The sequence below is a fragment of the Eriocheir sinensis genome, chromosome 49 (genome assembly GCF_024679095.1).
Source record: "Eriocheir sinensis breed Jianghai 21 chromosome 49, ASM2467909v1, whole genome shotgun sequence".
Taxonomy (NCBI): domain Eukaryota; kingdom Metazoa; phylum Arthropoda; class Malacostraca; order Decapoda; family Varunidae; genus Eriocheir; species Eriocheir sinensis.
The window spans coordinates 12,217,292-12,241,103 of record NC_066557.1 but is presented as its reverse complement, the minus strand read 5'-3'; the positions used below and the strand labels follow the sequence as shown (position 1 = coordinate 12,241,103).

At 43.4% G+C, this 23,812-nt stretch overlaps 1 protein-coding gene across 1 annotated transcript; it reads right to left on the bottom strand.

Annotated features, from left to right (window-relative positions):
• Window positions 1–957: 957 nt before the first annotated feature.
• LOC126981949 (uncharacterized) lies at window positions 958–14,287 on the bottom strand. Its single transcript, XM_050833664.1, has 9 exons — window positions 14,129–14,287; window positions 12,482–12,677; window positions 11,806–11,939; window positions 5,596–7,267; window positions 5,284–5,454; window positions 4,252–4,381; window positions 3,546–3,733; window positions 2,936–3,124; window positions 958–2,459 (listed from the first exon to the last, which is right to left on the bottom strand). Exons 2-9 carry the CDS (start codon window positions 12,649–12,651, stop codon window positions 2,294–2,296), a joined length of 2,820 nt encoding a protein of 939 aa, XP_050689621.1. The 5' UTR covers window positions 12,652–12,677; window positions 14,129–14,287; the 3' UTR covers window positions 958–2,293.
• Window positions 14,288–23,812: the final 9,525 nt, after the last annotated feature.

Genomic DNA, 23,812 nt, shown 5'->3' with positions numbered 1-23,812 from the left:
GCTGGGAGCAGATGTGTATATAATGTAAGTAAAGCCACTCAAACAACTCTTACTTTTTTCTTATCCCTCTGGAAGCTTGGGAAAGGCAGACCCAACCAACTACATACAAAACTCTGCCTACCTATCAAGAGTGCAGACCCATAAAGAGTTAGAGCAGAGAGTAAGACACTGTAAGGTCTGATTACGAGAAAACGGAGGAAATAATTGAGTTTAAAGTACTAAGGTCTATTCTCAAGCACTTTCTTCTTTCACAACTATTTCCCAAGGCCACAAACGAGATTAATTGGTGCTTTTCACATTCATGGTGCAGAAGCCTTGTCAAACTATCACTAAGCTCATAAAACTACCCATGGATATACTAAAACTAACCTTTACCAAGCCTTGACGAATGTGTGTGTGAGAGCCCTGAAATGTTTGAAAATATGTGCCCAAAGGAGGGAGAGAGCACTGAAGAGTAGCTAGAGAGAGTTGTGAAAGGAGAGAGCGAGCTTGGGGGTAAAGAAGGGTATAAAAAGTACCATTAACCTCCCAACTCTGTCATATGCATCAGGACATAGATTTGGAATGTAGCACAGAAAGAAATCACATACAGTCAGTAGAAATGAGGTGTGAAAGAAAGAAGTAAGAGCTTGGGGATAAGAGAAGGATATAAGAAGTACCATTAACCTCCCAACTCTCATATGCATCAGGACATAGATTTGGAATGTAGCACAGAAAGAAATCACATACGGGCAGTAGAAATGAGGTATGAAAGAAAACGTGAGCTTGGGGGTTAACGAGTGGGAGACATATAGCTCGTCCAACCCCATAAGGAAAATAAGTATACTACGTTAAACAAGAAGAAAAAGAAGAGAATACCCATCTACGCACACGCACACAAGGAATAAAGTGAGAGAAAGGTTTCGTACTAAAAACTAATCATTATTCCCAGGACGAGGAGAAAATCAAACTATTACAATTTCACTGGTATCACTATTATTATTATTATTGTTATTATTATTATACAAACTACAGGCTATACATTAGTAGTTGTAGTGATGCTATGTATATATATATGTGTGTGTATGAGGTTGTAGTAGTATACATGCATACGAACATACGTACATCCCGAACAAACAAACAAACGGAAAAGAAAAAAATTGAGGTGCTTGTAAACGTATCAAACTGTTCTTTCTTTCTTAACTTTATTGGTTGTCTTCCTTGTTTCTTCCTTTGTCATTCTTTCTTCTATGCACCTTCCTTCCTTCCATTCTCTTTCTTTTCTCCTCTTCATTCTTCTTCACTCCTTCCTCCTGTTCTTTCCTCTTTATCCTTCCTTTGTTCTGTTCTTTCTTCTTTGTCTTCTTGGTAATGGCTTCAGGACTTCTTCAAGAGGCTTAGGGTACAAGAGCTTAGTAAATGGCCTGAACTTGTAAGGGGAAACTGCCTCAAAAATATAAGGGCCTGGACTGAAGACTTTTTTGGGTATAACTTAAGCTTTCTCTTGATACCCTCACTGTCTGTCTCCCTCCTTCCTCCTCTTCTTCTATACATCTTGCCGGGAGGATTGGGAGGACAGGAAGAAGGGAAAATGAGCTAAAACAAAGGAACGGAAGAAAGAAATGAGGGAAGGAGCAGAAAAAGGAAGAGAAAGAGATGACATGGAGACAAGAGATACTAGGAAGGAATAAGAAAAAGAAGAAGGAGAATCAACAACTCTTAAAGAAGATACTGGGAAGAAAGAAAGAAGAAAAAGGAAAAGAAAGAAAAATGGAGAACATGGAGAGAATATACTGGGAAGAAGGTGAAGGAAGGAGCAGGAAAAGGGAGAGAATGAAGGGAAGAAAAGGAAAAGAGAAGGAAAAGGGAGAGAATGAAGGGAAGAAAAGGAAAAGGGAGAGAATGAAGGGAAGAAAAGGAAAAGGAAGAAAGAATAACCAAACAGAGAACATGGACGAAAAGAAAAAAAGAAAAGAAAATCAAGAACATGGACCCAGAAAAAAACAGAAGAAATCAGGGAGGCAGAGGAAAAGGAAGAAACGAGTAAATAAGAACATGAAGAGAAGAAACGGAATAGGAAAAAAGAGAATGAAGAACACAGAGATGACGTCTGAGAAGGCATAGAAAAAAAGGAAGAGAGGATGAGAGCAATTAGAATGAACATCAAAGGGAGAAAAGGAAAAGGTAGAGTGGACAGAGAACATGGACGAAGCGAAGGTAGGCTAAACAAACACCAGGTATCGCGACAACAGGATAAAATCAACAAAACCCGCTTTCTGCCACTACGAACAAAACCTTCCTTCCTTCTGCCAGTCTAGGGTTCGTACGAGGTGGGCGGCGTGAGCTGGTACTGGTCGTTGTTGCCCTCCTGAAGCAGACGCAACAACAGGTCCTGCGCGGCGACCTTGTGCGAGATGACCACGCACCGAGTCTTGCCGCTCCCGTGGCTGACGCTCTTCAGGTGGGACAGCCGGGCGATCCTGCGGAGGGACGGACAGGGACGTGGAGGTGTTAGTGAGGGATACAGAGTTTTAATATGCAGGAAAACTAGCATGGGAAAGAGACAGACAGAAGAAGGGGCAAGACAGAGACATAGAGGCATTAGTAACAGGTATTTTAATGAAAGTCTTTTTTCTTCTTTATTTTTTGCCTTTCAGCTGCCTCCTTTACTAAAAACTATCTTTAGAAAATTAAACTAGAAAAATTACCACTACTACTGCCAACAGCAACAACAACAGAAACATACATCTGGCTTTTTTATTGTTGTTGTTTTCACTTGAACTATTTTCTTTACACACACACACACACACACACACAAAAAAAAAAAAAAAAAAAAAAACTACAGCCACTAACATCTCTACCACCCCTACTAACAACAACAACAACAACACACACCAGGCTATCTTCCTTACTGTCCTCCCCTCCCCCTCATAAAAAAAACATCCTCGGCCCTCACTTGTGTATCTCCGTGCGCTGGTCCTTGGAGAACTCGCTGGAGAAGGAGAGGTTGGTGTTGCGCGGGTTGCTGGCGAAGTCGCTGATGATCTCCCTCACCCGCTTGCAGAAGGCGGGGGTGACGGCGCCCTTCACGTTGCTCGAGGTCTCCGTCAGCCCGAGTCCCTGCCGCCCAAACACCTCGCTGGGCCTAGGGTGGGAGGGGGGGGAGGAAGAAGAGGGTTAGATAGACTCTTCTCCTTTCCTCCTCCCAATTTTCTTCTCTTCCTAAATTCCTTTCTTCTTCCAAGTCCTTCTCTCTTCTTCCTTCCCTTCTGTTCCCTCTTTCCTCCTACCAATCTTTCTCTGTTCTCCCTTCCCTCCTTCCTCTTTTCCTTTCATATCATTTCTTTCTTTCATCCTTCAAGTCCTTCTCTCTCTCTTCTTCCTTCCCTTCTCTCCTTCCTCTTTCCCTCCATATCCTTCCTTTCTTTCCTCCTCATGATCATCCTCTCTGTTCTTTCTTCTCTTCTCTCTTTCTTCCTCCCAATCCCTCTTCTTCCTTCTCTCCACTTCTCTTTCCCTCCATCTCCTCCTCTTCCTCCCACCCTCACACACATTCACACACACACCTGACAGGCTCGGTGATGCCCTCCCCCTTCTTGCCCAGGCCGCCCCCCGTCCAGCCCATCTGCTTCATCATTTTGTTGGCTACGGAGTTCCCACCGAGAGGGTTGTTCTGCGAGCCCAGGGAGCGAGAGTTCAGGTCGTTCGCCACCTGGTCCAGCGACACACTCTCGGCCCGCAGCGCTTTCTTGACCTGTGGAGAATGTGGAGAGGAAAGGAGGAGGGATGAGAGAGGAAAATGGAGAAAGGAAGGGAGGGAAGAAGGGAAGGATACAAAGGAAAGGAGAGGGGAAGGATAGGATGGGAAGGAGAGTAAGAGAGGAATGGAGAAAGAAAGATGAGAGGAGGGAAGGAAGAGACAGGAAGAAAAGGACAACAGAAATAAGGAGAGAAGAAGAGTTGAGGAATGGAGGAAAGGAAAAGAGAAGAAAAAGGAAAAGAGAGCAAAGGGGAACAAAGGGAAAGAGAAAAAGAAAGGAAAGGAAGATGAGGGGAGGAGGAAGAGAAAAGAGGATGAATTACTCACTAAATATGAATACAGTTTCATTTCTCATAAAAATTTTGTTTCTATGATTATTTCCTTCTTTAATAATCAATATGACAAATAAATGAATAATCACTTAATCAATGAGAGGATATTATATGCCAACAAATAAAATAAACAGTAAACCAATCAGTAAGTGAGCGTAAGCAAGGTGGTGCTGTCCGTACCTTGAGCGTGAAGCAGTGTTTGGGCAGCTCATTGACGGCCTCCACCACCGCCTGGTCCCGCGCCTTCTTGCGGCTCGTGCTGCGTGCCGACACCACGTCCACGCCGTTGATGCTCACGGTACACTCAAAGCTGCCAGGAGAGATAGCTTAGTGGGGTGGTGCTGGGAGGCTGCACTACAGTCATCCCTCAAATAGTACATATTCCAATAGTAAAGTTTCGGTTTTATGTGGATTTTCACAGAAGATTTTTTTTGGATTTTTGAATTTCCCGATGAGCAGGAAATATAAAAGTCCTAAAAAGATCTACTGTGATAATCCATATAAAACCGAAACCGAACTATTGGAAACCATACTATTTGAGGGATGACTGTATATCTAAACTTGTCACATGTAAGGGGGGGATATGTGCTATAGGATTGGTGTTCATCCCTCCCTGCTGGAAGTAAACCATCACCCCGGGACACAGGGTCAGCGTGACATCCGGGTTACCACAGTTTACCCTCCCCAGGTATCCCCAGGTACACATTTATTGACTAATCTGCAAGGGTGGGCTCCGTGTCAACTGTTCAGGTTGGGATTTGAACCCAGGTTTGCGGATTTGTGGCAAGGAACACTAACCACTGCACCGTGGAAGGATGTGAGCCTCTCAGTGCATTTGTTTGGTAATTAATCAAGAGAATGGGAGGAGGAGAAGGATTAACCTGGTAGCTTTGGGGATCATGTTTCTTAAAGGCTCCTCTAAGCAAATTAATGAGAAAAAAATCATCACTCACGCAAATTATTATACAATATATATCAACGCATTTGTGATCAGTTTATGCATCCTCTATTTTTGGGGGTTTATGTCAAGCCACAAGTTTGGCCCGTCGCTGATACGCGGTAAAGCCACAAATTTGTCCTGTTGCTGCTACCGGGTTGAAGAGGGAGACAAGGAAGGAAGGCAAGGAGGAGTGGGTACCGGAGGAACAATAAACTCACCAAACACCACAACAGAAGCAGCTGCACATAAACACCGGACACACTCATACTCACAAGTTGCCGACCTTGTTGTAGACGTAGTTGATGGGGATGCGGCTGAAGCAGGAGGAGGTGTTGAGGATGGCGGCAGCCGCCCCGTTGTTGTCGTGGTTCTCGCGACGCACCAACACGAAGGCCAGGAGAGGGTTGTTCTTGCCCACCACACTGCTCCAGTGGGCAAGGTGACTAAGGAGCACGGGGGAGAGGGAGAGGGAGGAAAGAGAGAAAGGAAGGGGTTGCAGGTGTCAATTTCATAGTTTATTTCATTGTTTCATACTGTTTTCATGTTTCATAATTATTATTATTATTTTCATTGTTATTGCTTACCTTTGTTTCTGTGATCTTGAGTTGGAGGAGGAGGTGGGGAAGGAGGAGGACTGCTGCCCAGGGTTCTTGAAAGAGGAGGAGGAGAAGGAAGAGGAGGAGGAGGAGGGCCCAGAATTATTGAAGGAGGAAGAGGAAGAGGAAGAGAACGAGGACATCTGACCACCCATTCTGGAGGAGGAGGAGGAGGAGGTCATCTGACCACCCATTCTGGAGGAGGAGGAGGAATAACCAGACGAAGAGGAAGGAGTGAAACCAGAGGAAGCAAAAGAAGTGAAAGAGGAGGATCCAGTGTTATGGCCTTGGCCCTCCTTCTGGCCGGCCTTCTGCAGAAGCGTCATGCTGGCTGTCTTGCTGATCATGTCTGGTGTGGCCCCGATGTTGTCGCTGCCGATGAACTTGATGAACTTCTCCGTGATGGGCTTGTCCTTGCTCTTATCGGCCTTGGACTTCTTCTTCTTGTTGGGCGGGGCGGTGATGAGGGTGGTGTTGGGGGAGGGGGGGCCGCCGGGGAAGAGACATGAGGAGGAGGAGGAGGAGGAGGAGGAATAGGTAGCATTAGTGTTAGAATTCACTCCAGGGGCAGAACCAAGGAGGGACATACCAGCATTCGATCCTCCCATCATGGAATTTGAACCTCCAAGCATGTTACTGTTACTGGACGACCCTCCCAGCATAGGTCTGCCTGTGTTCGATCCTCCCATCATGGTACTGGAGCCTCCTAACATGGTATTTGATCCTCCTGCTTGGCTGCTGTTGATCAGACCCCCATACAAGGATGCCTTCAGGCCCCCGGGCATGGAAGGGTTGTTGTTGGATCCCCCATAGGTCGGAGCCATGGAATTCAATCCTCCTGAAAGCGACGGAGAGGCATTTGATCCTCCTCCAAATATGTTAGGCTTGGCGCTCAACCCTCCAAAGACAGACGGATTGGCATCTGAATCTTTGAATGTGTTGCTGTATTGAGGAGGAGGAGCACCAAGGAGGGAGGAGCAGTTCTTGTTGTTGTTGCTGTTGTTCTGTGAGACCATCATGGGGGCGTAGGGGTTGGGCGGCCTGGCTGTGTCCCCGCCTCCGCCATCGCCGCTACTGTCGTCTGCCAGAGGGTTAGTTACGCCCGCCGCTACGAAGGCGACGGGTTTTTTGAGCGCGGCGAGTTTTGAGGTGACAGCGGGAGGTGGACGGCCAAGGAGGGACGATGCGTTACCCCCTCCGCCCTGGCTCATGGTGTTGGCATTTCCTGGGGGGTTGGAACCTCTATTCATGGAGTACGAACCTCCTGGATTCATAGATGACATGTTTCCAGCGCCTGTGTTCATAGACGACGTGAAATTTCCAGGTCCAGCATTCATAGATGACATGAAGTTTCCAGCGCCTGTATTCATAGATGACATGGAATTTCCAGCGCCTGTATCCATAGACGACATGGAATTCCTGGTTCCCATATTCATTGATGACATGGGGTTGTTAGCGCCTGAATCCATGGCTGACATGTAGCTCCCGGCGCCTGCACTCAGCGATGACATGAAGTTTCCTGCCCCTGTATTCATAGATGACATGTTGTTGTTGTATCCTGCATTCATGAAGCCCGTGGTGTGTCCCGCCCCCTGGTTCATGGCCCCAGCAGCATTCCCTTGGTTGCCGGCGGCCTCGATGAGTGCCGAGGTGCTGGCCCCTGCAAGGTGTGGTAAGTTTTAGTGCCGGCCCTCTGCCCGCCCGTGTGTGTTATGGCCAGTATTTCACATATCAGCACTATCTCTGATTCTTATTGGCACTCTGTTACTGGTGTTGGGCCCTGCGAGTGTGCCTCCTCCGGCGCCAGTGTGGGAGAGCCGCCGCCACCGCCACGCTACCATCATCATAACTCCGTTTCACACACTGAGCAGCGCCGCCGCCAGCCATTGGTGGAGAGGGAGGTGAAGGAGTGGGAGGAGGGAAAGGCTGCCCACTGAAAGGGGCGCACACACACACACACACACACACACACTCAAACATGCAACCACATACATACACAACAGCATTGATACACTTCCACTCCCACTCCCACACCCACACCCACCCACATACACACAGCAGCAGTGGCAGGCAGGTCTTCCTGCCACAGCTTCCTGGTGAGCAGCACCAACAGGTTCTTGAGTCTGCTTGTCATTGCGTAGAGCTGGCGGGCCACAACCCTGCAAGGCCTTGGTGTGTCCAGGCTGGCCGGGCTGGGACACAGGCTACTTAACAACCACTGTGTCCTGGCCATGCACTGCAGCACCTGTACTGTTAAGTAGCCTGACCAGCCACCAGTAAGGTTTACGACCCAACAAACATCTTTGCTTGGCTGCTGGCACACAGCAGCAAGATGCTCGTACTCAGATATGAAACAAGTGTTTGCACGGCAGCCTGCAACGTGTTGTAAAGACTACCCCAACAACATGACAGCACAGCAACAGTCTGTTTTCTTGGTGACAAAGTCACACTGGGGCCATCTGCTGCCAGCTGATAGAAACAGTTCATTTAAATGTAAGGGCATGCGGGAGTGTTTCTCCACACTTGGTCTCCGGCTGAGCCAGACTTGAGGGAAGGGTTTCCCCAATGTTGCCGTGGCCGTGACAGCCAATCTGCAGCGGCACAAACCTCTGATGGCCACAGAGAGAGACAAAGCTTGCTTGTGATTGACTGATTTTCAGACACTGAACAGAGTATAGACACAAAGTGTGTGTGTGTGTGTGTGTGTGTGTGTGTGTGTGTGTTTTAGTCTCACAATGTTCTCTCCATCTCTCAACTGCTGGGCTGCTCAGTGTGGGAGACAGTGTTGTGGTGATGATGATGGTGGTGGTGGTGGTGGCCGGTGCTGAGGGTCAGGGTTTGCCGCGCCGGACACAACACCTGACTACGTCACCTTGCTATTCTCTTCCTGACCTTCTGTTACTTCACACACTTGTTCTGTTCTCTGTGATTCTCTCCCTCCCTGCCTGACTCAGCTGACGGCAAACTTGTCACTTCCAGAGGCTGTGCTTGCCAGGCCGGACACACCGCAACAAGAGTCCATTCCTCCAGGCACAGGTGACCCAGGATGACTGCAACCCATAACAGTGTGTCATCTATACCACTGGTGAGTGACATGCTTTAGTCTTGCATCAATTATTTCTGGACTGCAACAGTTTGGAGGAATGAACTTTTGCTGTCATGTTCTTTCACAGGAATTAAAAAATCATGGACAAATTATCAGGTGTCCCAATGATTCAACATTAAAATTGAGGTTGATAAGCAATCACTACCTTGATGACAGTTCAATATGATGGTGCAGTGCACAGCCTGGCAAGCACGCCAGTTATCTTTCATAATAACCTCATCTGGAGAGCCACACAGTTTGGTAACCCTTTGGTCCAGCTTCTTCCTGCATTCTTTGCTCACTCAGCACTGCAGCGCTGGGGCACTGCTACGCACCCGCCGTGCTGTGCCAGGCTTGGCCTGGCCAGCACCGCCGCCTCCAAGCCTCGGGACAACAGCCTAGTGACCCGGCGCCCGGCGTGTGTACAGGCTGCTTGCACCTAACGTGAACTTTGCTTCATGGACAGGACATTAAATTTTGAAGAGGCTGATTTCAATATTGACAAGAAGGAAAATGGTACACGGTGTAGCTGCATTCTGTGCTCCTGTCCAGGCACACCAAGGAACGTGAATGACACCTTTCACGCACACAGTAACAAAGCCTTGGCCAGCCTTGGCACAGCTGCCTGGCACTGCAGTCTTCAGGTGGAGGTGGCACACCTGGGCTGCAGCTCATAAACAGAGTAAAGTCAGGTCACACACAAACAGCCTGTACACACACCTAGCGAAGAGTATACACTGCCTCCTTTCCTTGGTCATGTCAACTCTTCATGTCAGGTGTCATGTTTGTGGTCAGGAACAAAGCATTTCACACAAGCATTGAGACAATTGGAGGCGGCGCAGTGCACGGGGAGAAGGCCAGGCGTGTCCACACCCGGCCAGTGTCTTCTCCCCCTGGACTGGGCCTCCAGGGCTTAGATTACTACTTATGACTGCTGGGAGGAGGAAGGGAGGCCGAGGGAAGGCACAGGGGGAAGGAGGGACAAAGTGAGGAGGGTTGGGAGGACAGAGTGAGGAGGGTGGAGAGGACAGAGTGAGGAGGGTGGAGAGGACAGAGTGAGGAGCAGGACAGGGGGGAAAAAGGAATGCTTGAGGCAGAGGAGGATGTAAAACAGAACAGGGAACGGAGAAGGAAAAGAGATTAAGGAGAAGGAGGAAAAGGAGGAGGGAGAATGATAGGAAATAAGAAAAGAGGAGGAGAAAGAGGAGGAACTGACATGAAAGTGAAAGGGAGCTCTTCACCATCCAGAGGGTGGTGAGGAAGAAGAAAAAAGTAGGAGAACAGGGCAAGGGAGGAAGAGGGAAAAAGTTAGAGGCAAAGGACAGAGATAAAAGGAGAGGAGAGCGAAGGCATCAATGCATTCCAGCGTGAGCCGGGACACACAATAGGAACAATAAAAATCAGGCGTGCCGTTGAGGGATCACTGTATTGGTGGGCAGGACGACGGGATACAAGAGTCAATGCTGTGAAAATGCTTTGTACCTCCCACGATGACACATACATGAGGGGAGGGAGGGAGAGGGGGACAACCTTGACTCGAGAACACACTACATCGACGAGACCGTGAAAAAATAATAACAGTAAAAAAAATTGTACCCTCTACTAATCTACTGAAACAATTGATTATACTTTGTGTCTGAATTATAACCCAGATGTGATGTTTGTTGTCTTTTGGAAACCATACAACACACACAATCTTCTCACTTGAAATAAATGTTACTGACAATTTTGTACTAGAAATGTATATACTTAAATTACCCTATTGGCCAGCATTTAATATGCAGTTTTTCTGAAAGTAAGACTGAAAAATTAGCACAAGTCTTAGATGCTGAATGTTGCATAACATAAAGGGATAACTTTGGCCTGGAGGAAGTGAACAGATAAAATGTTGTTGAGATGCACTAACAGCCCCAACTGGCCTGTGCTGCTGTTACAGCATGATGTACGTGTGCACTGTGTGCTCTATGTATCACAGTATGCTGCTGGTTCAGTAGTGCACGGTAGACGTGTACTGCAAGTCTTGAAACAACCAACAAAACATCTTTGAAAATTTGTCAAAGTCAGGATATTATTTTTTTTCTCAAAATACTGCACTTAAAAAAGGGGTGTGTCTTCAACACTGACAAATACAGTAATATGAGAGCATGAAATCTTGTAAAAATACTTTGCTTCAGTGTGCAGGAGTGTAAGGATTATAGCCAAATCAAATTATATTATCTTCTCTTTAGATGTGAGCTTTTACTCTACATATTATGATGCTGCACACTCCAAAGACACAAACCGGTGACTGTTTCTAGAGATGAGTTGCACAGGTTACAATTTCCATGCCTCTTCATAACCATATTAAGAGTAACAAACATCTATTTCTAAAGAGAAGAATGTGTGATGTGTTTGTAAACTACAACCACAGCATTCAAAACAATGGCCACTGCATGTAAGCATAGAATCTGATATCCTTGAGATGCAATAATAACACTCTTACTCTTTACTCTGCTTGGAAAATATACTGAAGTTACAGCAGCACGCACAACACACTCATTGGCACACTTAGGCTAAAGATTCTTATCCACCATTAATCATTTTCCTCACTTGTCTTAAAAAAAAATAATAGTGTTTTAAGGTATACACTATCCTACAGAGCTACAGACTTCCTTACTCTAGCTGTCCTTCATACACAGATGTAGTATGGCAACCTAACCTTATACAAAAGCAGCAATGAAGTCACATAATGAAATATTAGCCATGAAGATCTTACACAAAACCAGCAATGAGAGAAAAACAAAAAAACAAAAAGACTATCGACAAGACTGAGAGCAAAAATATGAAAACCTTAAGCAACCACTCAGTCTTTCTCTACCTCCACACACACACACACACAATTAAACACCCACAAGAGCTTGAAACTGAGAGGGTAAATGGAGCATGAGTCTGGCGGAAGCTGTCATAATGAGTTGTAAGGTGTGACTCAAGTACTCCTGAAATCTGAACAACTTTCCCTCGACTTCCAGCATCTACTCAAGTCACACACACGCACATATAAGGCTACAAACACCACCACCACCACCACTGCCAATGCCACTGCCAACAGCTCTGTGTCTAATTTTTCCTCAAACCTTTAAGTCTGGCCCCCGCGGCGTCGGAGGCCTTGACGAAGGTGCGCTGTAGCTTGGTCTTCTTCTTCTCCTTGTAGTCATGGCCGACGTCCCTCGCCATCACCGCCACCTGCTCCATCACGGGGTCGGGGTACCTATGGGGAAGGGGTAGCCTAGTAAGTGTGTGTTCTACCTATCTATGGTGCTCTGTCCCCTCAGTAAAAATAGTGGTTTGTTGAATTCTATCTACACAGGTTCCCCTACTTAGGCACAGGTTCGGTTCTGTGTGGTCACTTGGGAGTCCAAATCAAATCAAACAAGCTTCCAAAAGTAACTTCTAACCCCACCTAGACAAAAAAGGAACATTTCTCCCATACTTGCACATCATGAGCTCAATTTTAATGAAGACCTGGGAGAATAGGATATCAAACACCCCAAAATTAACCTCCAACTTCCCCTAAAAGGAAAATAAATAAATAAAAAGAGAAGAAAAACAAGCACTGAATATGAAAGGAAGAAGAAACAAGCATGGAATTGACGGGGAAGGAAAACAGGCATGGAAAAAAGAAGAAATGACAAGCATCACTAAAAAGAGGAGAAAAAAACATGCATTGAATATAAAAGAGCAAAAAACAAGCATCACATAAGAAGAGGAGAAAAAAAAAAAGGGGGGAACTAAGCATTACGTCTCCCTTACTTGCATCCCAGGAGCTCAATGTTGACGAAGACCTGCGCCAGACAGATGAGCCGCACCTCGGGGATTCGGTCTTTGTGAGCCTCTATGAACTCCCTCTTCAGCGTCCAGTGCTCCTCGCTCTCGTACGGCGCACGGTAAGACTCGATGTCCCAATGGGTGTCCACACTCATCCTGGCGGTGTGTGTTGGGGTGTATTCTGGGGTGGAAGGGGGAGGGGGGGTTAGGAGGCAGGAGTGTGTAGTGTAGGGTTATAAAACAGTTGATATTTGCACAGATATATATATTGCCTCTCAAGCCTAGTAAAACATTCAACCCCTAGCATATAACTACATCCATAGCCATAGCCAGGCTGCCGATGTGTTATACAACTACACCCATAGTCTAAAGTAACATATTTGCACAGGCCTATATATTACGGTAGTTATTTACCCAGTTACATATTTGCACAGGTTTATATATTTGTTATTTACTTAGTTACATATCTGCACAGGCCAATATATCAATCATTAGCACAAGTCTGTGATAACTAAAAATAAAAACTATGGACAACTAAAAATTAATAATAATAATGACAACTTGTTCTTTCAGATCTTATCAAATGCTGGAAGATATTTCACAATCAAGCAGTTATCAAACCCTCTGATTTGTTCCATTTGCCTCTCTGCTCAGCTACTTGAGGTCACAGATTCAAGGGTCAGTATTATAAGACTTTTGCTTCTCACATCAACTATTTCTAAAGGTCAAAGAGGGGATCAATCGGGTTCTAATGAATTTTCTCTAGGTTCATGGTACAGAAGAAGGCTCAAACTACCATCAGGGTCATAAAACTATTTCTGGAAATGCCCAAAGCTCCTTCGAAAGCCTTGTCAAATATGTGAACTTTGGCGACGAAATGTTGAGTAATACGGCCCAAGGTGTTTCAGGTCTGCCCTCCACACTGGCTGATCTGATGTGCTTTATGATTTCCAAGGCTGAGTTCAAGTACACTGCTTACGGCACATCCTCCCAGCCCATACAGTCACAGGCAGCTTTCCCACTATGATTTATCAACTAATGGGCTGGCATGACACCAATTTTTTGGCCTTTTTTTTTACAACAAAGTGTAGAAATAAAGCCTACTAGAAAAAATAGCCTGCTACACAACTTTTCCTGCTATAACATATCCTCAACCCCCTCGACCCCCCTTCTATTTTCCAGAGATAATTCGTTACTGCACTGCATTCAATGACCAAAAAAGAATCCATAATGTAAGTATTGGCTTCGCTAGAGGTGGCTGCCCCTCCCTTGGCCGGGCCGCGTGATGGCTTAACACCTCACCGCCACTAATGTCAAACTACACCGTGACATAATTACGCCATTACGTGAACTACCAAACGTCTCCTAATGACCCCACACTCACCACCTCCCTACCATCATCTCCACCACCACCACACACCACAAAAACGCAAAATAAACATGAAATAACGCAAAAACACCAGGAATTTATCGATAACAGGACGTGAGGGGGATGGAGCAGGCGGCCGCCCGGTGCAGCAGCCTCCCTAATTTCACACGGCCCTCCAGCCTTTATTTCGGTATTCTCTTCTTTATTTCCACCTTTAAAGTAATCTCTGTGTCGCCTGCATGCCGGTGTGCGCCGCGGCTTACCTGCAGAAGCGGCGAAGTGCAGGAAAATGGAGAATGGAATTGTAGGCGCTGTGCACGGGGCCGCGGGCTTCTGCTGTTGACTGAAGGCTGGCAGGGGGGGAAGGCAGGGGGAGGGAAGGCTTGCTCTTGGTCTTGGCAGGGAGGCGAGGCGCTGATGGCTTCCATTTTGCTAACGAAATTACATAAACTGATTGATTGATTGATTGATAGTTTATTTGAGGTTAAGAGTTCAGAACGCTTAATTCCTGCCTCACTGCCCAAGATTCCGGCCCCTCCGCACAGCCTCGCCGCCCCCCTCGCCGGGCTCCACATCCACAGGGCACCGCTGTAAGGGGACGCCGCGGCACATTAACAAACTCCCTTAATTCCCTTCTCCAATCAATCAGTCAAAAGGGGCATACGCCGGGTTACGTCGCCTCACCTCCCCTCCCCTCTTCCATTAGTCTGAAGAAAATTTACAGAGAATGACCGAGGAATTTCACTCGGCCGAGCGGTCATGCAACTCCCGGACGTGTTGATTCCGAAGTCCCGCCGGGTTCAAGTCCCTCCGCAAGACGCTGATAATTTTCAACCATCGCCGAGTGGCGGAAGCTTACCCACATGCTGCACAGCTTCAGTCAACCCTGACTTCAGCGACCACGGCAGCCTTCGTGGTGCAGTGGTTAGCGTGCCTGGCTACGAATCCGCGGATCGGGGAATTAAGTTGGCGTGCACTTCACCCATCTGTTCATCCTCCCTTTCGGGCTGGTCTATAAATGGATAACCTACCTGGGAAACGTATACTGTGGTAATCCGGATGTCACACTGGTCCTGTGACCCTGGGTTGGTAATGGGTTCTTATTCTCACCACAGATCCAATGCAGCAGAGATGAGCACCGCAGCCACGCGCAGTTATAGCATGTATGCCACCTTGGGAAACCTGGGGAAGGTACACTGCGGTAACCCGGATTTATGCAACTCGGATGTCACACTGGCCCTGTAGCCTACGTGTCCCGTGGTAATGGGTTCTCTCCACCACAGGCTCAAAGAGCCAGTTATAAGGCGACGGATATGAACACGCGCAGCTATAGTATATATCCCCAACTTTACCATGTATATTAGTGCATCTTTTCTCCCCCATCGCAGCGTCATTAGGACGGACGTAAACGGGCCCATCACTGGCGAGCCTCGGGCTGAAGACCACGTGTGTGTGTGTGTGTGTGTAAGAGGGCGGAGAATGCCGTGAAGGAAAGAGAGGAATGAAGATGTATCCCTCATGCTCTATAGTAATGAAAGGTTGTTAAGGTCAGAGACAGACTTTATGTTACTGGTCTGCGTAAATAAAGAGGAAGAGGGGTTAATAGCGAGTGTCAAGATGTTAGGCTTGGATTCTGACGCGCGTGTTTATTTCACCAAGGCCTGATCACGAGTTGGACTCGCAATCGCCAGCAAGTACCCTACCGATTAGAGCAACTGCAAGGCTCATTAATCGATCTCTGCCAGGACCTCACACACTACACACCCCATCCCCCAGTAACCACTCCTTAGTCAACGGAAAAAACCCGGCCTGAGCTGGGCTCGAACCGCCACCAGTCAGGTCGAGTAAAAATGGTATTTTAACCCAAGCCTGATACATACCTACACACATACATAGAGACAGGTAGCAGGATAAATCACCTCAACCTTACCTCACTACACCGTGTTCCTCCCTCCGCAGACGGTGGAGTGGCGGCGGTCACCCGCGACGTGCGCCGTGGGGTGCGGAGAGCGGCAGCCTGACTCAGGGTCAGCTTCGTTCCCTATAGAACATTGGCCAGAATTCTAAGATGTGACACAGAAAAGGTTGTAGAGGTATCCTGATCCTCCCCCATGCATAGTGGCCTCCGCGGTGCAGTAGTTAGCGTGCCTGGCTACGAATCCGTGCTGCCGGGTTCGAATCCCGGCCTGCAGGGGCAGTCGGCATGCAGCTAGCCCAGCCGCTCATCCTCCCTTTCGGGCTGGTCGATAAATGGGTACCTGGGGACACCTGGGGATGGTGCATTGTAGCAACCCGGATGTCACACTGGCCTGTGTCCCGGGGTGATGGGTTCTTACCACCAAAGGCTCAGGGGTCAATGTGACGGAAGTGAGAACCGAGTGCTTGATGACGCTATAGGCAGCACATAAGATATATAGAGAAAGAGAGAGAGAACCACCACTACTACTACTACTACTACTTCTACCACCACAATATTAAATCTACAACCCGAACCAGGACCAAAGACCAAACTCAAAGTGGCAGTTTCGCAGTTTTATTTAGTAAATTCCAACACAAGAACTTTACAGTATATTAACTATCATTTCCTTATTGCCTCTAGAGATGTAAAGGTTGGGGTCCGTGGCTCCCCTCGCGGCGACTCACTAAAGACTGGGGGGCGGGGAGCGGCGGGGGGCGGGGGCTGGGGGACGGGGAGAACTTTATATCTGGGTAATAGTAGGGAGTACATTTTTTTAGGATTTTTTTCATTATTATTATTAATATTAGTTTATTATTATTATTATTGTTTTTTTTTATAATGGGACAGCAGACAGAGAAGAAAGGGTATGCAAAAGAAAATCATGATTATTATTATTAGTATTAACGAGGGCGAGAAATCGGGTTTTGAATGATGATTAGTATTATTGTTATTATTATTATTATTTTCGGTTTTTCTATTTAGTTATATATAGTGGGTGTGTATACCGTCCTGACCCAACCCTACGGAACGAAACTTGTCTGCCTACACGAACGGAACGGAACGGCGGCGCCTAAATGAGGAATTACAAACGCTTAGGCCTAGAGGGGCGAAATAATGAATGGGGAAGTTTTATCCTAATGCAGAATTACAAACAGGTCTTAACGCTTAGACCTAATGGGTCGAAATAATCAATGGGGACGTTTTATCCTAATGCATAATTACAAACGGGTCATAATGCTTAGGCCTAAAGGGAGTCAAACAAAGGATGTTTTTACCCTAGAGCAAAATTACAAACAGGTCTTATTCTTAGGCCTAACGGAGCGAAATGAGAGAGGGATGTATTTTTTTTATCGTAATGCAAAATAGTGTTAGTAATAATATTTTTCGATATACAAATGCCTTTATTATTATTATTAAACCCTGATGGCGAACACAAACAACGATGAAATCACACACAGTTAAAAAGTTAGATGCGATTTACAAATGTGTTTTTAATAGCCTTGATGGAGAACACAGATTATGGAACAACCACAAGAAAGTTAAGATACAATTTACAAATATGTTTTTAACGCTAAAGGAAGAATAAAAATACGACGTTCCTTTCGCCACGAGAACAAGTTTACAAATGAAATCCTAAATGCAACACAAACAAGAACATTATTTTCAGCGTAAAAGATAAAAGACTAGCGTGCGATTTATGAATGTTTGAATTCCAGGGGAAAACCGAAATATACACCAAGCTCACTTCGTAATAAACAATGCATAAATAACTTACAAATAACAGGGAACGTGAAATGCAATAGTAAGGTCGGATTTACAAATGTATTTTCGAACTGTGAGAGAAACGAAACTCTTTGAGGATTAACTGTGCAGAAAATATATTTGTTTTACGCATAAAAGCAGAGAAATAAAAATAGCAATGCGTATATTTTGCTGTAGGATAAAATTAAATTACGAGGAGGGGAGAATTTTTTTTGCTACTGTGTAAATTATGAAGCGGGAGAATATTCCTTTGGCTATAGGGACAAATTAAGTGTTAGGAGGGAGAACTTTTTTTTTTTTGCTACTGAATATATTATGAGGCAGGATAATTTTTTTGCTATAGGGTCAAATAAAGTGAGGAGGGATAATTTTTTTTTTACTACTGAATAAAATATGATGTGGGAGAATTTTTGCTGTTGGATAATTTATGAGGGGAGGAATTTTTGGCTATACGGTAAAATAAGTTGCGAGGAGGAGAATTTTTTTGCTAAAGGATCAAACAATTCATGATGGGGAGAAGTTTTTTGCAATAGGATAAATTATGACGTAAGATTTTTTGCTGTAGGATAAATTATGATAGTGAGATTTTTTTTGCTATGGGGTCAAATAATTCATGATGGGTAGAATATTTTTGCGATAGGGTCAAATAATTCATGATGGGGAAAATATTTTTGCGATAGGGTCAAATGATTCATGATGGGAAGGATATTTTTGCTATAGGATAAACGTAACTATGATGGGGTCGCATTTTTCGTTAATCCTAAAGTAAATAATATCATCACTTCAGCCTAAACCAAGAAACATTGGCAGCATCTCTTGTATTAACCCTAAAGGAAAAATGCCGAAGGAAGGAAGGAAGGAAGGAAGGAAGGAAGGGCTTACGTTTTTTTATATATAATATTTATAACACTGCAGCAAGCACCCACAAACACAGGACAGCTGACTGACTGACTGACTGACTGACGCACTGACTGACTACCTTTGCAGGGGGAGGGGGGGGGGAGTTTATATATATAAGTACACACGGAATGAATACAGTCGTGTGTGTGTGTGTGTGTGTGTGTGTGTGTGTGTGTGTGTGCATCTCTCGCCACAACGCACACGCTAATAAATGCTGGAGTGACCCCGCTCAAAAAATACTTATCAAACAGAACGGGGCCATCTCTGTCCTATGTGCGTGTGTGTGCGTGTGTGTACGTCTCTGTGTGTGCGTTTCATCCCGTGTGTGTGTGTACCTGTGTGCGTGTATGTGTGTGTACGTTTATACAATATCGTGACAACGGGCGCATAGTAGTACAAGTAACCGTTCACCAAAAAGGAGAGAAGAGAGACCGGAAAAATGAATGAATGAAATAATGTGTCCGTGAAAATAAAAAGTGAGAGAGAAGAGATAAAAAAAACACCATCATCGTCATCATCATCATCATTTATCTTATAGTACAACAAACAATTAAACCAGTACGGCGTCTCTTTAATACTATTTATATATTGTTTACATACTATCGGTAACATACTGTAAAGTGTTTCTTGGTAAGTTACTCATCCTGCCAGTAACAAATGCTACGCGGAGGGGGGTGGGGGGTGAGGGGGGGGGCGAGGGCAGGCTAAGGGGGGCAAGGGGGGTGGCGCGGTGTTATGTAGGCTGGGTAGGTAAGGTTAGGTAGGGTTAGGTAAGGTCGGGTTTGGTAAGGTCATATTAGGTAGAGACGGGTTTGGTAAGGTCATGTTAGGTAAGGTTAGGTCTGAATAGGTTTGGTCTAGGTAGGTAGGTAGGTAGGTTAGTAGGTTAGTAGGCAAGTTAGTAAGCAGGTTAGTGTGTTAGTAGGCCGGGTAAGGTTAACACGAGGGGTCAAAGTAGAACTGTAATTAGTAGTAATTGAAATGAGAGAAAAATGAAGAAATGGTGAAAATATTAAAAAAAGAAAGAGGAAAAGAGAAAAAATTACACTTCCAGAAAAGACATATGAAGGAAAAAGAGGAATAAAAAGGTAGAGAGAATGGAGAACACATTTGAGTTTAATTATGGAAACAGAAATGTTGAAAAAGAAAGAAAAAAATGGAAAAAAGAGGAAAAAAACCCTTACTTAAAAGGGAAGAGAAGATGGCTGTATAAGGAGCAGAAAAAACAGATTAGTAACAGCAACAACAGAAATAATAATAATAATAATAATAATAATAATAATAATAATAGAGGAAAAATAAGAGAATAATAATAAGAAAAAACAGCCATATTTCTTTTTCCTCCGCTTCATAAAATAATTTCGTTCTTTCCATGTCCGCTGTACCACAATAAAAAAGGGAGGGGAGGGAAGGGGAGTAAAGGGGGGAGGGGAGAGGGAAGGGAAGGGGGAGAGAAGGGCAATGGGAGGTATATAGTGAATTTCAGGAGGGAGGGGACAGGGGTTAAAGTAATGGAGATAATTTAAAAGAGAGAGAAAAGAGATGATTTATTTAAGGGGACCAAAAGAGATTAAGATTTCAGAGAGAAAGATAATTTAAGGGGGCCAGAGACTGATAATCCAAGAGGGCCAAGAGAGAAACCTTTTAAGGGGGAAAGAGAAAGGGAAAGAGACAGTTTAAGGGGGCAAGAGAGAGAGGGAGAGACATTTTAAAGGGGCAAGAGAAATGCGAATTATAGGAGAGAAAAAAATTAAAGGGGGCAAAAGAAAAAGGCAGAGAAAATTTAAAGGGGCCACAGAAAGAGAATTTAAGGGGGCCAGAGAATATACATTATAGGAGGGAGGGTGGGAAGGGGGACGGGGCATATTGCAAAGGGACCAGGAAGGGGGTTCGGGAGGGAGAGGGAGGGGTAGGAGGGGGAAGGGGAGGGTAGGGGGGGGGGCAGCTACCATTATCAGTAATAGTAATGGGTGTACTACTATTATTAAAACCTTCGAAACAGGATTTAAACCCATCTATATATATTTATTTATATATATATTTATATTATACTTCTTCTGCCGCTCGAAAAAAAATGCATTCGTCTGTCTATGTATGTGTGTATGTATATATGCATGTATGTATGTACGTATATATATAACAACTGTGTGCGTGTTTGTGTGTATGTATGCGTATTTTTTGTTTAATTATCGTTATTATTATTATTATTATTATCCTCTAGTTGTTGTTATTAAGTACAGTGCTTAACGTTATGTAAATACAGGCTCTCGAGTGTGTGTGTGTGTGTGTGTGTGTGTGTGTGTGTGTGTGTGTGTGTGTGTGTGTGTGTTTATATGAATCTCTTTTTTTTACAACAACGATAAAAATAATAGTATCAGTAATAATGTGACAATGACCAGCAATAATAATAATAATAATAATAATAATAATAATAATAATAATAACAATAACAACACTAGGTTTCAAGAATAATAGTATGGAAAAAAATCTTCTTGACAAATATCTTACATTCTTTCTTTCTTTCTATTATTATTATTATTATTATTATTATTATTATTATTATTATTATTAACTTTTTAACGTTCTATGTACAGGAAAAACAGACCGCCGAAAGACTGTGAATTTCGTGTGTGTGTGTGTGTGTGTGTGTGTGTGTGTGTGTGTGTGTGTGTATCAAAGCTCTTAATAGGGGCAGGACAAGGAAAGGAAAAATATATATTAAAAGAGGGAAAGAAAAGAAAAAAAGTAAACCATAAGAAGAAAAACAGAAAGAAAACTTGGAACGTGGAGGGAAACTTGGATAAACGAAAGAACAGAGAATGAAAAAATACACTTAATGAATCATATGGAAGACAAATGAAGAGAATAAAGGCAAGAAGAATAAATTGTTGTAGGAAAATGAGAAAAAAAAAAAATGAAAGAGATAATTAGGAAGGAAAACAAAAGAAAACAAAACAAAACAGAAACATAAGAAATATATAGGAGAGAAAAAAAAATGTGAAAAGAAAGTAAATCTGAAACTGACAATTAAGAAGAAAAAAATGAAATAGCAAAAATCACAAGCCAGGCAGGAGAAAAAAAAAATATATTACCTGCAAAAAAGACAAAGAAATGAATAAGTAAACAAAGCAATAAACACACAAATCAATAAGTAACAACGGGTCACACAATAGACATTCTTGGGTTAACAAGTGGAGTCAGCAGGAAAGGAGGAAGGGAGGAAGGAAGGGAGAGGAAGGGGGAGAGGGAGGAGGAGGATGAAGGAGGAGGATTGTATCGTCTATAATAATCAAGTGTTTGTGGTATCTAATCCTGCTAAGTCACTGTTTTAATACTCTTACGTCACACGCCTCAACGCCACTCAAGTTCGGTCGGTTAAATTGTGTCCGGCAAGCTCGCTCTTTCTCTCTTTTTTTCTCTCTCTCTCTCTTTTCCTCTCTTATATATACACACTACTTGCCTTTCTCCTTCTTTCTCATTTTCTCTCTTTCTCTTTTTATACAGACACTTTTTGCTTTTCTTTCTTTTTCTCTCTCTTTTCCTCTCTTTCTCTCTTATATACACACTTTTTGCCTTTCTCTCATTTTCTCATCTTCTCTGTTTTCATGTTTTTTCTACTTTCATTCACTTATATTTTGGTGTTTTCTTTTTTTTCCTGTTTTTTTTTTATTGTATGTTTTTTTTTTTTTGGTTTGGTTTTCAATTCCATTTTTTCTTGTTTTTTCTCTTTTTTCTTTCTTTCCCTTTAATTAATCCTCTTTCGTTCGTCCTGTTATGTCGTTTATAGTTCTCACCACAGGTTTATGGTGTCTATGCTCACAGGACGACTACACATTATTTATTTTCCTATTTTTCATTTTTTTCATTTGTATAACTTTTTTCATTTCTTTTCACTCATTCCTTCGTAACTCTTCACTTCCTTTTCTTCATATTTCTTCTCTCTCCTTCTCTTTCATCATTCATTTCCATCATTTTTTTTTCTGTTTTCACTCCTTTAAAAGTTTTTTGTATTCCTTCTCCGGTAATTCCTTTCCTGTATCCTTTTCACTTTTTATCAACTTTTCTTTTCCTTTCCTTTCCTTTCTGTGACTCTTCTTCTTCTTCTTCCATCCATATACTTTCCACTTTCCACTTTCTTCCATTTCTCTTCTTTCTCCATCTCCATCTTTCTTCTTTCACTATTATCTCATGTCTCTCTTCTCCTTCATTATCACTTCAGTTATCTCCTCCTTCTCTTCTTCTTCTCCTCTCGCCTCATTTCACTTCCCTTCTGTCACCCACTCAGCACCAAACAGTGTCGCCTTAGACCAAATCAATAAGTATCTCCAACAACACTTACTTAAGAAAGACGAACACCTTACGATATACACAAACATAGACACACACACACCAACAAAAATTAAGAAGAAAAACGTACATATATAATTTTTTTTTCAGATATAATAACAAAAAAAAGTATATGATTTCTTTCTACATAGTATTTTTTTTCTGATGCAATAACACAAAAAAAGCATATAATTTCTTTCTATATATTACATAAGTTTAATATATTTCTTTGGTACGTATATATATATGATTTTTCTCTACGTAATAATAACAAAAAGGTAAATATATCAATTCTCTTCACATAACAATTCTTTAATAAACTTTTTTCTTTCTCATCTTCCTTTAAATCCTCAAAAATCTATGAGACATACTTAACTAATATGACTGTTATTCTTAAGCATATCAAATTAAATTCAAGGCTCTTTTAAAATAATACAGTGATAAATTAATAATAACAAATAGTAATAGTAATAGTAGCAGTAGTAATAGTAGTAGTAGTAGTAGTAGTAGTAGTAGTAGTAGTAGTAGTAGTAATAGTAGTAGTGGTAGTAACAGTAGTAATAGTAATGTAATAACTAATATCTGTTATAGTTTGTTTTAACCGAATCAACGAAATATTAACATGAATATATCTCAATAGAACCCTTTCTCTCTTTTAAAACCAATCCATCTTGAAACATTATATAAACCAATGTACGTAGCTAATTCTTATATACCTCTCAGAATTTTTATATCTTTTCTTTGACTTCTATAAAGGAACCAATACAGAGAACAGCTCCTTGGATACAAAATATATTCGATACACCGTAAATAAATAAGTAATCAATACATGTACATCTCAGCGTCCAGACTTGGGAAATACTGCCAATTACTGTTTTATATTCGAATGCTATAGAGAAAGGAATAGATATAGAGACCAATTCCTTTCATACAAAACAGCATCTTCAACACACAGTAAATTAACAAATAATACATATAAATCTTAGCGTCCAGACTTAGG